General features: G+C 38.6%; 2 protein-coding genes across 5 annotated transcripts in view; one reads left to right on the forward strand and one right to left on the reverse strand.

Moving 5' to 3' along the window:
- Positions 1–2,129, forward strand: part of LOC101602277 (syndecan binding protein) — a 39,403-nt gene extending 37,274 nt beyond the window's left edge. For both annotated transcript variants that reach the window (XM_045144052.1, XM_045144051.1), the window contains exon 9: positions 1,029–2,129. In XM_045144052.1, coding sequence (XP_044999987.1) covers positions 1,029–1,083 — 55 coding nt within the window. In that variant the 3' untranslated portion in view covers positions 1,084–2,129. The remainder of the gene's footprint in view (positions 1–1,028) is intronic.
- A 546-nt stretch (positions 2,130–2,675) lies between these two features.
- Positions 2,676–12,070, reverse strand: part of Nsmaf (neutral sphingomyelinase activation associated factor) — a 68,946-nt gene continuing 59,551 nt past the window's right edge. For all 3 annotated transcript variants that reach the window (XM_045143712.1, XM_045143710.1, XM_045143711.1), the window contains exons 24-31: positions 9,002–9,069; positions 7,941–8,008; positions 7,409–7,532; positions 6,240–6,323; positions 5,016–5,166; positions 4,509–4,611; positions 4,301–4,410; positions 2,676–3,289 (exon numbers count right to left, since the gene is read on the reverse strand). In XM_045143712.1, coding sequence (XP_044999647.1) covers positions 3,195–3,289; positions 4,301–4,410; positions 4,509–4,611; positions 5,016–5,166; positions 6,240–6,323; positions 7,409–7,532; positions 7,941–8,008; positions 9,002–9,069 — 803 coding nt within the window. In that variant the 3' untranslated portion in view covers positions 2,676–3,194. The remainder of the gene's footprint in view (positions 3,290–4,300; positions 4,411–4,508; positions 4,612–5,015; positions 5,167–6,239; positions 6,324–7,408; positions 7,533–7,940; positions 8,009–9,001; positions 9,070–12,070) is intronic.

Below are 12,070 nucleotides of genomic sequence, written 5' to 3' on the forward strand. Positions count from 1 at the left end.
TAGAGTGATAGTTTCTATTCTTTTCAGTGTCTCAGGTAGCAGGAAAAGTATCAGCAAGGGTTGACTTTCTCCAGAGCTTTCCAAGTCCTGTTTTCTATCCTAGCTGTTGCCAATTTACCCTGGAATCCTCCTTTCACAATCTTTATCATGCATGTGAAAGTGAGATTTAATTTTGGTATTTATTTATTTGAGAGTGAGAGAGATAGAAAGAGGCGGGGGGGGGGGAGAGAATGGGTGCCTTCAGCCACTGCAAATGAACTCCAGACACATGTGCCACCTTATAGCTTACATGGATCCTGGGAAATTGAGCCTCGAACTACTGAACCATCTCTCCAGCCCAAAAGTGAGATTTAACAGCTACTTACACATAACTTTCCCAATGAAATTTTCATCTGTTGGCTTCTGAGTAGAATGCCGCTAGCTATTCTTGGAGTTAAAAAAATATTGACAAGATGAGTTGTTCTAGAGTTCTCTTTTCCTAAGTCACTTTTAGGCCCCTTGTCACCCACATTTCTTCTAATTCTTCACAGCCTTGCCATTTTCTATTAAGTGTTTAATTTTAACATGCAAAGACTTCTATCCTTTCTTTCTTACCATAATAGAGAAAGGTCAGGTCATATTTACCAGCAACTTGATTTCCAAGTATCCTTAGATTTGAGCTCATTTAAAAAGACCTTTCCTGGGCTGAAGAGATAGCTTAGTGGTTAAGGACTTGCCTGTGAAGCCTGAGGACCCTGGTTCAGGGCTCGATTCCCCAGGGCCCACAGGACCCACGTTAGCCAGATGCACAAGGGGGCGCATGCGTCTGGAATTCATTTGCAGTGGCTGGAGGCCCTGGTACACCCATTAATTCTCTCTCTCTCTCTGCCTTTTTCTCTGTCTGTAGCTCTGAAATTAAAAAAAAAAAAAAAAAAAGACCTTTCATTCTTTCATGGATACTAATGGGTCCAAAACTGGAATTGGGTTGTTTTGGATTGTCTATATTTTTGAAAAATAAAAATGCCATAATGAAAGTGACTGTCTTGTAGGATGGCGCCGAGCATTATGAAGAGCCTGATGGATCATACCATTCCTGAGGTTTAAAAGCCATGCGGAGCATAAACCTTGCTGAGCTTCTTCAGTTTCCTTCTTTGGCAACTTCTGCATCATGCACCCGAAGCTTTCCTGGAGCCAGGGAGCACATGCTGCATGAGGGCCTTTCTCTTATCTTACATCATGGCTGGGAATCTTCCTGTTTCATCCAGTAGTCTCAATTCCAAGATAGTTGTAGGTTTATCTTGGTTTTACAGATGTGAAACTTTCAAAAGATTTACTGACTTTCCTAGAGTAGTTTCTCTACTGGAAACCTGATGCTTTTATAAGCCATTGTGATTAGGATGATTGATGCAGGCTTAGCTGTATGAGAACCAGTCTCTTTTCTCCTATGTAAAGTGTAGTGCTCATATTACTTCAGTTCTATGGTATATTTGCATTTTTAATACCTATCAGTACATTTAGGATGATTGCCTTTGATTGTTATTTTTAAAATTCTTTCTCTTTGTATGTGTGTGCATAAAATTTCAATTAAGCAACAATAGTTTCATCTCATGTAAGCATTATACAGTGTATGTAGGTTGCAAGAGATTGTGATGACTGTCATTAAGTCTTAACTACCTTCACTTAATATGCTTCAGCTGTCGCCTTAACTATGGTAATCATCTAGAATACAAGCCAAAATATTACTGCTGCCTTTCTAAAACTCACAATGCTAGTTCCAGGTCAAACTAGTATACACCAGCCCAGAACAGTTCTGGTGATTGGTATGTACTGAGCTACAACATAGCTGGCTAGGTATATTTGAGATTTTCTAGTCATTGCATAATGGAAACTTCTAAATGTTGCCGTATCACTTTCTGAGAAATCATTATATATTTAATGTAAAGATTCTTACACTAAAAAATAGATTTTGGACTTGCTTTTTTCACTTGTAGAGTAAGTGGGTAATACTTAATTTTGGCATATGAATTATAACATTATGTAACCTAGACTTTGGGATAGAATGTTTTTCCTGATGATTTTCATTTTTCTGACTCCTCCCTGCAATCAAAATTGCATTGACACTTTATCTTGATATTTTTTTTTTGTTTATACCTACTCTATTTTAATAAATGTATACAAATAAAGTTAAAGTTTAGTCTGATACTGCATTATTTGGAAACTTCACCAGTCATCAAATTTGCGTCTCACATCTTTGGCTATGACTGATAGTCCTCAGAGCTGCAGTAGTCTGAAAGTCACTTGCTAGCAGGGAGCAATAGGTGGCCAGGTCTGGTCACAGGAGGAACCTGGTGACACTGTTGACACCAGAGAGCTTCCATGTACACAGTATTAAATGACACTTAAAACTGAGAATTCTACTTCATGCTATACTGCCTGAAAGATACAATGCTCGAAATAGCACAGAAAAGTTAAAATCACAGTGGATCAGTGGTACTGCTATACATATAGCTTAGCTCGTCTGAAATTTACATTTTCCAGTCTGATTGGCCACATGCTGTCTGGCCTTGGACCTGAATATAGCTTCAATAGAAATGGAACTGAATTTGTGTCACTAGAATGGCTCCATAGGAGGATTAACATGATTCTTAAAAGCTACTAGTCTTTGGGATAAATAATTTAAATACAAAATGGAAAAGTGCTTTCATTACAGAAAAATATTTTTAATGTAGAAAAGATGTACACTTAGTAGCTAAATGATATACAAACTGTTCCTATACAGTGAACTTACTGTTACAAGAACTGCCATTCATTTCCCAGGTTATTAGAAGTTGGGTGCATTACAGAAAATAAGCACCCCATGAAAACACACATCAGAAAATCCTGAACTGGTTAGTGATTTTTGGTATTTCACCAGCCCAGTTTAGTATGTCTTAGCTTCCCACTGCCATCCAGCACAACGTCCTAGCTGTTCTCACACTATAACAACCCTCTGCCTTAGAAACGTCATGCTCGCTTCACTAACGTAGCTGTGTTTATTCATCTTAATAGATGGCAGCAAATGGTTTTCAGTGAAGTCACCATGATTTAGAAAGTTTAAAGCCACAAGTTTTCCATGTGGTGAAACTTCCAATTACTATCATTACACATTCACCTAAAAGTTTGGCTTAAAAGTACCTTAAATAAGAGTTGACTTAATATTTGAGAGAAAAAGGCACTTAATACTGCAGTTTCCAGAACATAATTTGCCTGTCTTCTCCTCCTGTGATGATACTGCTACACTGTTCGTTCATCCATATGCATGTCACAGCTCCTGAGAGAAAGACATTTGGTTAGGGGGGAGGATGACAGCCAAAAGGAGACCCATGATGCTGACTCTCACACTGACAAAGAGAAAGTGAGTGCTGCTTGTGATGTCCTTCTAAACTTGAAACAACTGCCTCAAGAAGTTGGGAGAACAGAAACCATTTAGATATAAATCTAAAGCTAAGGCAATTGGGAATTACTGATAAATATGTGTATCTTGGAAAAATGGAATACTAACAAAAGCCCTGAGACGCAGGAAGGAAAATGACACTGACCAAGCTTGCCAGTTTACTTGTTCTGTAGTGGAAGGTGTGACATGTGAAATATGGTTATTCAAGCTACTAAATTGAGGAGGAAAGCATAGCTCCCTAGTTTTATGGTATACATTTAAGAAATAACTATATGAAACGGTGATGGGAAAAAATAAAAGCTACTACTCACAGTGGCAAGTGAATAGTTAACAGTAAGTAACAGCCACAGCCCTCCAGATGATTAGGAGGAAAGCAAGCAAATGTAAGCAAACTATATGAAGTCTCTGAGAGAGCCTGCTTAAATGATAAGAGGGTGGCAGACATCTAAGATGGCTTATGTTACAGTGTTAACCCACACACTTCAATAACAAGATGCATGTGGGACACAGGAACATCTCAGGAAGATGGGAAGTGTGTCTGCAGTCTTGACACCATTAGGTAGAAAAGGCCCTAGTTTTCATTGTGATTCATTTGGGATTGTTTCCTGGGTTTATAAAAAATGCATTATTTTTTAGAGCCCATAGGTTATCAAAATACAGCTTCAAAATACCATGGTTTTAAATTCTCCATATAGGAAGTTAAGACTTCCTTTTAATATGTCACCATAAATCCTGAGCTGCTTAAGACATGCAGATAACTACCAGCCCACCAGAATGTATAAAGGTCCACAGCCTAGAGGACACAGTGTTGCCTGCCTGGGAGGAGTGTGTCCCCTGCTGGAAAGGCAGGCCCGAGTTGAAGATCTAGACAGCTGCACTACTACTTGCCTGTGTGTCCCTGTATTCTCTCACTGATTTTTGCTCCAAGGAGATCCCAAACAAGCAGCTCACCAGACTGACTCCCAGATAAAACAGAATTTCCATCCCAGATAAAACACCTACAAGAAAGGGAAATAATCAGTTTGTCATGAAGGAAGGGGCATATTACATTGAACAGATAAGCCACAAATACCCTCACTGCTCATCAGGAATGTACCTCTGGGGCTCGGTTGATGTCATGGAGGAGATGAGCATCCCTGTCTGCACATCGACCACATTCAGACAGCCATCTGCTCCTGTACTGAGGACATGGCGACTGTCTGCAACATACAGCAAGACACAGGTGGAGGACAACCTTAAAAGCAATCTAGAGTATTCTGAGGTCTTATTTCTGAATTGACTTGTCATTTTCATTTTCTCAAGCTCCTTGTATTTATACTCTTAGAAATGCTTCTTGTATCTGTCTGTTTCTAAGACCCTGGGATGAGAGGATCCTTTGATATGAACTTACTCCCACTTATATCTCACTTCTCTAATACTGAAGAATTAAGAACCATATGTAACTTACCAGTGCCACAAGTATACAATATGTGGACATAAACTGATCTTAGCTGTAGGCACAACTGTTTATCAGCATATCATGTTTTTCTTTTAAGCATTTTTTTAAAAATTTCAAAATCCCAATTGACATACTGTCATTGATGTTAAAAAGGGTCATACCTACCTGGGCTAAAAGCAGTCTCATGTACAGTCCCAGAATGGCATGGGACCTGGTGCAATAAGGTGGCTGTAGTGAGGTCCCAAATGTTCACCATGCCTTCTTTGGTGCCAGAAACTAACAGTGTGCTTGCAGCATTTAGACTGATTGTATCTACCTATGGAAGAAAACCACTCAGAATTATAGCTGTGCTTGCCCAGGCTGATTCCAGTGTGGAACATTATTGAGCAGTACACAGTCTAGCAAATGCATCTGTACTTCACTGTACTTCACTCCTACTCAATGAGCATGAATTTTAAAATGAAGTCAAATTCTAAATATGCTACAAAGTACATGCAGAAGTGAATCGGGAACTGTAATGCTGTGCTTAAATAGCCCAAAGCTGCTAGTCTTTGAAAGGTAACTGAATAATAAACTGTAGTGAACTGTCAAACTCCTGAACCAGGGCTGACCCATGACTTTTTTGTTTTGTTTTTGTCTTGAGGTAGGGTCTCACTCTAGCCCAGGCTGACCTAGAATTCACTATCTAGACTCAGGATGGCCTTGAACTCACCACGATCCTCCTACCTCTGCCTCCTGAGTGCTGGGATTAAAAGTGTGTGCCACTACATGCAGCTTTGACATATGACTATTTGAAGGCTTTCTGGGGAGGATCCCTCTAGAAGGCTCTACTGGAATGCCACTGTGAATTACATACTAAGAGTTTCTCAACTCTAGTTAAAGTGAAGACCATGAAGATTCAACATCAATTCACAGCCATAGGGGAAAGGTGGTGCTCTTAAATTATGGACCAAAACAGCAACATGACTCACAAAATACCATGCACAAGAAGTTGCATTTCACCTCTGTCATTAGGTCATGCATTTTTAGGCATCCTAGATAACTGGTCATTGTCCTCAGCTTTTGGAGGGCAACCTCAGCCAGATGACCCCTTGTACCTTCCACACCAGAAAGCATGGCAGGTTCCACCTCAGAGATGACATTTTGAAAATTAGTTTGACAGAAGCTAATTCTTAGGAATATGTACAGGGGAAAAGACTGGAAGGAAAAAATGAAGTAGAATTACAAACCTAACATGTCAATTCAAAGGAAATAACTGAGACTTCTGGCCTATAATCTCCTCCAATACAAACAAGCAAAAAGGACTTACACAAAGAATCAAGCCCCTCCACCCCACCACCCTCCAGACATTTCAGCTCAATTCCACAGAGCTTTGCCAGTGGCACTCACACTGACATCATGCTCCAGCTCGGCCAGCAAGTCAAACTGGTGTTTTTTGGTGCTTGGCATCTCTGCAGGCACATCAGACCACACCTACAATGGGGCATATTGCAAAAAGTGTTTTCAAATTTTTAATATAAAATCATCCCCACCACATTTCTGAAAACCTCTCAAGCAATTTCATCCAACATGCCTGCCAATGACAAACTGGGATACTTCCAGATTCTCCCCCAAATTGGCTCTTTCCTACACTAGCACACACTTAATTATAGACCTGTCTGTCTATAGATGTCCTCTATCCCTTCTATGTGACGTTCTGTGTGATGTAAGTATATTAATCAAGGAAATATGAAGGCAGAAATGTAGTGCCTACTAATATTCTGAGAAGACTTGAAAAGTAAAATCCCCCAAATTATCAAAATTAGGTACAAGAATATAAACATATCTAAAAGGCTATAGGAAAAAAATTGTGAAAAATGCTTGCAAGAAATATGATGGTTTTGTTTTTTTGTTGTTATATAAACACAAACTGGAAGTCTCATGAGGAGCACTGGTGTGGATTGTATGGGAAAGTTGTATAAAATGTAAAGAGGCTTTTCAGAGCTGCACATCCACAGAAGGGTGAATGTTTTTGCACTTGCACGTCTTAGATTTAAATAGTATTCTTTTTAGTGATTCAATTTAACTTGGAACTTTCTGATTCATCAGCTAGTTCATCAAATAAGAGAAGCTGCTACTGTACATATGTCTATAATTATATTTTTATTTATTTGCAAGCAGAGGGGGGAACTGAGAATGAATGGATATGCCAGGACCACTATACATAAATTCCAAATGCATGTGTCACTTTGTGCATCTGGCTTTATTATAAGTACTGGGGAATCAAACCTAGGTCATTAGACTTTGCAAGCAAGTGTCTTTAACTGCTGAACCATCTCTCCAGCCCCTACAATATTTATTGTACAAATACTAGACCTTTAATACCCCACTTGAACACATTGTACAGACACTAATAAATTTCTTAGTAATTTACAGCAAACAAATTTTAAGAAAAGCAAGGCAATAACCTATCTTTATATATCATTTATATACTTTATGAAAAAGGTAAAACAACATAGTAGGAAATTGAATGGTGTACATTTTTATGTTCAAACATTGAGTTAAAATTATATACAAGCCTTCACTGTAGAGTCCCAAGATGCAGAATACAGCCTGTTGTTATGCCAACAGATCTTACTAACGGCATCATCATGTCCCATTAGTGTGTCTTGGCGTCTCCCAAATGCTATGGAATAAAAATAGCTAAAAGATAATAAGAACTATTAAAACAGTATTCAAGCTTAATTTTAAGACTCTTAAACACATATTTAAGAAACACAATTTAGTTCTAAATTACTAAGGGTCATTAGAATTACAAATTTCTTGCTCTAATTTTATTTAAAAATTTGAATATAGAATTTGAAATGTCCCAATATGGCTGACATAAATTTTAACATAAGTTTAAACTTATGAAAAAAAACAAACAAACAGATTCTAGTTGGAGAAATTATTGCACTCAAGTAATGGGTGGCATTGTTCCATATCTAATATTAGTTCTCAGTATTCTACAGTGGAAGGTTCTGTCCTTTTATGCCTCACAGCCACAGAAGCGAAGGTAGCTGAGCTGCTCTCCTGTGGCATCACTACAAAGGAGCATGTACTGATACATACACGTTGTTGTCCCAAGAGGAACTTATGACAGTGGAGTCTCCTGGCAAAAGTAAACAAGATGATAATGCCTGAAATGCAAGTGATTCAATGTTAATAATTTTCAATTAATTAATAAATCCCTAACATGGTCTTATGAGTTCCTTTCAAATCAATGTTATGGTAACTTTCCTCATAACTACTCAGGTTTTCAGAACTGGCCAACTCCAGATGATTTCTTCCCAAATGTTCCAGTAGGTCAAGCATACTATATGACCAAAGCCTGAAACATCTTGGACTCCCATGCATGGGGCTGGAGGAACTCAGGTGCCGCTTGGAGTAAATCATTGAGGTGTGGGGGTAGGAGGCTGAGATAATCTCCTGGGATGAATCTGCCCTCTGTATTACAGATGTATGTGACTAAGCAAACATTCACAGTTCCTTGGGGAGTTTCAAAATTTTTGGACGATGTACATTAAAATGAAGCATGTTCTTTTAGAAGAACAGGTTTTATAGCACTGCATAACCACCAGGCTCAGAAATATGTAAATTATTTAAGTAGTACATAAACATTTTTATTCTGATAGCAAAAAGAGAGGATAAACTGTGTGAGAATTCTACTGGGTAGCTCTTGAGATTTTAGGCTAGAAGGATGAGGAAAAATGCCTTGGAAATTTGTCTTCAGCACAAGGTTGCTGTTACAGTGGCTATCATTCCTTGTAGACCTACATAATATTGGCCCCATCAACATGTTATCATGGATGATAGAGGAAGTAAAAAAACAGCATTAAAGTAGGAGGGGGAATCATTGGAAAGATGAAGAGGCTCAGTGGAAGGAGAATGAAGGAGGAGGCACAAAAGAAATTAATGGGAAAATATCAAGATCAAAATACAATGTACATGTATGAAAACTCAATAAGTTAATGATTTTAGGCTAAAAGTAAAATTATAATACTGTAAGAAAGAAGCAACCTGAAGCCAGTGCTCCTTTCTCCAACCCTTCTCCCTTCTTAGAGCCTTGCACATGCTTAGCACATGTTCAGGCCCTACAGGTTCCCACCAAAACACCGATAAAGTGAACTTACCATATTTGAAAATGATATACTTCTTTGTAGCATTTTGGATTCTTTAGAAAACATCTTCAAGGTGGAATCTAGATGTTAGAAAATAGACATGAAAGCTTTCTTAACTATTAAAGATGTCAAAGGACAGTTACCTACTTGTTTCTGAAGGTCAACAATCAGTATAATTTCAGAGGACTGAGTGTACAGTGACCTAAGGCCTTGTCACTGTTAAGGTTCTATGACCTATAACTCATGACAAGGAAATCAACTGATCAACTAGGAATCCCAGCAAGACATGGTGCAGTGTTGTCATTTCCATAGGCCTGTATGTACTCTGGAGCCTAGCAGAGAAAGTGTGTGGAAAGTAACAGAGGAGGGGCAGAAATCCTAATATTAAAACAGGAATTTTAATTTTAAACAAAATAGATCTTGGCAACATAGTATTTTCTAAAATGTCTCAATTAGGGAATAATACACTTATAGTGGGTTAACATTCAATTTCATTACAATTAAATATTTTATTTGAGAAGAGAGAATATGAATAGTGTGCTAGGGCCTCCTACTAGTGCAAACAAACTCCAGACACGTGCACCACTTTGTACATCTAGTTTGTATGGATACTGGGGAATCAAATCTGGGCTATCAGGTTTGGCAATCCAGTGCCATTAAACACTGAGCAATTTTTCTAGCCCAAAATTTATTTTCAAAGGAATAACAAAGTAGGAATTATAATGTCCAAGTTTTAAACTTCCTTGACTAACAGAAGCTTTGTGAATTTACCAATGCAACCTCTTTAAAAAGAATAGAGGTCTGGGGATATAGTTCAGAGAAAAAGCACTTGCCTAATATATATATTTATTTCCTCACTTGTGAATATCCAACATGATAAAACATCAGAATGACCCTTAAGACAATTCTGTTTTAAAAAATGTATTTTACTTATTTATCCAAGTTGGAAAGAGGGAAGTAGGGAGGAAGGGAGAGAGAGAAGGGTGGGGGGAGGAAGAGAATGGGTAAGCTAGGGCCTCCAGCCACTATAAATGGACTCATTTATAGACACATGCGGCCCCTTGTACATCTGGCTTACGTGGGTCCTGGGGAATAGAACCAGGATCCTTTGGCTTTTCAGGCAAAGGCCTTAATCACTAAGCTATCTCTGCAGCCCTTCCTTTAAAACAATTCTTTTCCAGGGCTGGAGAGATGGCTTAGTGGTTCGAGTGTTTGCCTGCAAAGTTTAAGGACATGGGTTCTATTCCCCAGTACCCAAGTAAGCCAGATGCACAAGGTGGTGTATGTGTTTGGAGTTCGTTGGCAGGGACCAAGACCCTGGTGCACCTATTTTCTCTCTCTGTCTCACTCTATCTCACCCCCTTTCTCTATCAAATAAATAAACAAATAAAATATTTAAAAAATTCTTTTCCATAGTAAAATTTAGTATTTTTATCAAATCTCTGCCATAGGATTCCTGGGAACTTATAACTATGGAAGTCTGTAACTCTCCTCAGCATTAACATGAAACAAATACAGAAGAACACTGAGCTGTCTGATCTTTCCCTGGGGGGTACAATTCATCTGGGAAAAGTCCTCCCAACCTTACTTTTGCATCCTGTCAGGCAATTCTGATTGCTCACCACAGCCTTCTGAAGATGAATCATGTGGGCATCTTAAGGAACACAATAAAGGCAGCTGTGTATAAAAAGTTTTCTCAAAGTCAAGGATGTTCCCCCTGTACTGGATGTTACCAGGCTAATGACCACAGTAAATGCTAATCTTGCAGGTGGTGGGTCCCATGTATGTCCACAGTATTAGGAAGAAATTTCCCTTTGGGGTAAGCATGTGGATGCATATACATCAGTAATACAAATCATGGAAATCTAAGAACATGCAAAACTAAAAAGCAAAGGTATTTGACTTAAAAAGCCACACACCTCCGTTTACCTAAAAATTCCACCAAGCAGTGATGTACTTCTTATTAATAAGCCAGGGAGATGAGAAAAGCTTTCATGCTCATACAGCTCACTTTACAAGATCCTGGGTATGATGAGCTGAAGGACTTGAACAAGCAAGTCTAACAAGTCCAGCTAACCACAGAGGCTTTGCTAAAAGATACAGTGTTGTCTGCTGTTACATCAGCCAACACGAGACCAGAAGTCCTGGCAAACCACTAGCTGTTTTCCTCTACTACACTACCATCTTAGGACCTTCATATGGCCAGTGGGTCCCACAAGTGGCTTTCCTTTGTGGTCTATTATAATTTTTCATGTCGAAAAATTCTATTTTATGTATTTCTTTTTGTTTTTATTGAGAAGGCTGGCCTTGAATTCATTAGGTTAAGATAATATTGAACTTCTGATCCTTTTGCCTTCACTTTCTGAGTCCTGTGATTACTGGAGTGTACTAGCACAAGCCAGAACTCTAGTAACTGAACTACTGAGTTCCAGTCCTTTTATGGAATCTTAGATGGTATTTGAAAAGAAAAGGAATGAAATGCAGTGGATAACAAACCATGGCAACAGAATGTGGGAGCAGTAACTGTCTTGGACATGTTTAGTTACAGAGCATTATTGCTAAACATAATGGATGAAACTATAATCTCCCATGTTAAATACAGACTAAAGAACAAGTAGCCTTATGAGAAAGAGCTACTATCTTTGTCAGAGGTGGCTGTCTCAAGGTCAAAGCAGGACAGTTATATCACCCTTGTACCTACATACCCTCCCAGAGAGCAGACCTGTGTTGTGAGCACAGCAGGAACAAGACACACTTTAATTAATATGCTACCCAGACCACTGGGGAAACAAAGGCATGCAGAACAAGAGATACATTTTGCTTATTTTTTAAAGATCAAGATAGCCAAATACCAATGGTCATTGGTTTTATTAACAAGACATTGAGAAGTGTTTCAAAATTTTGATAATACATAGGCACATTAGCAATATATGAATTCACTTTCAAGCTAAATTCTACAAAAAATTCTAGATATACATGCTGAATGATTAAAAAAAAATCATGCCTGGCAGAGCCCTGCATTTCCCTGCCCCACTATGGGCTACAGCAGGGCCAGCAAGCTGCCTGGGAACCTCTTCCCAC

This window comes from Jaculus jaculus, chromosome 2 (assembly GCF_020740685.1).
Source record: "Jaculus jaculus isolate mJacJac1 chromosome 2, mJacJac1.mat.Y.cur, whole genome shotgun sequence".
In the NCBI taxonomy this organism is placed as follows: domain Eukaryota; kingdom Metazoa; phylum Chordata; class Mammalia; order Rodentia; family Dipodidae; genus Jaculus; species Jaculus jaculus.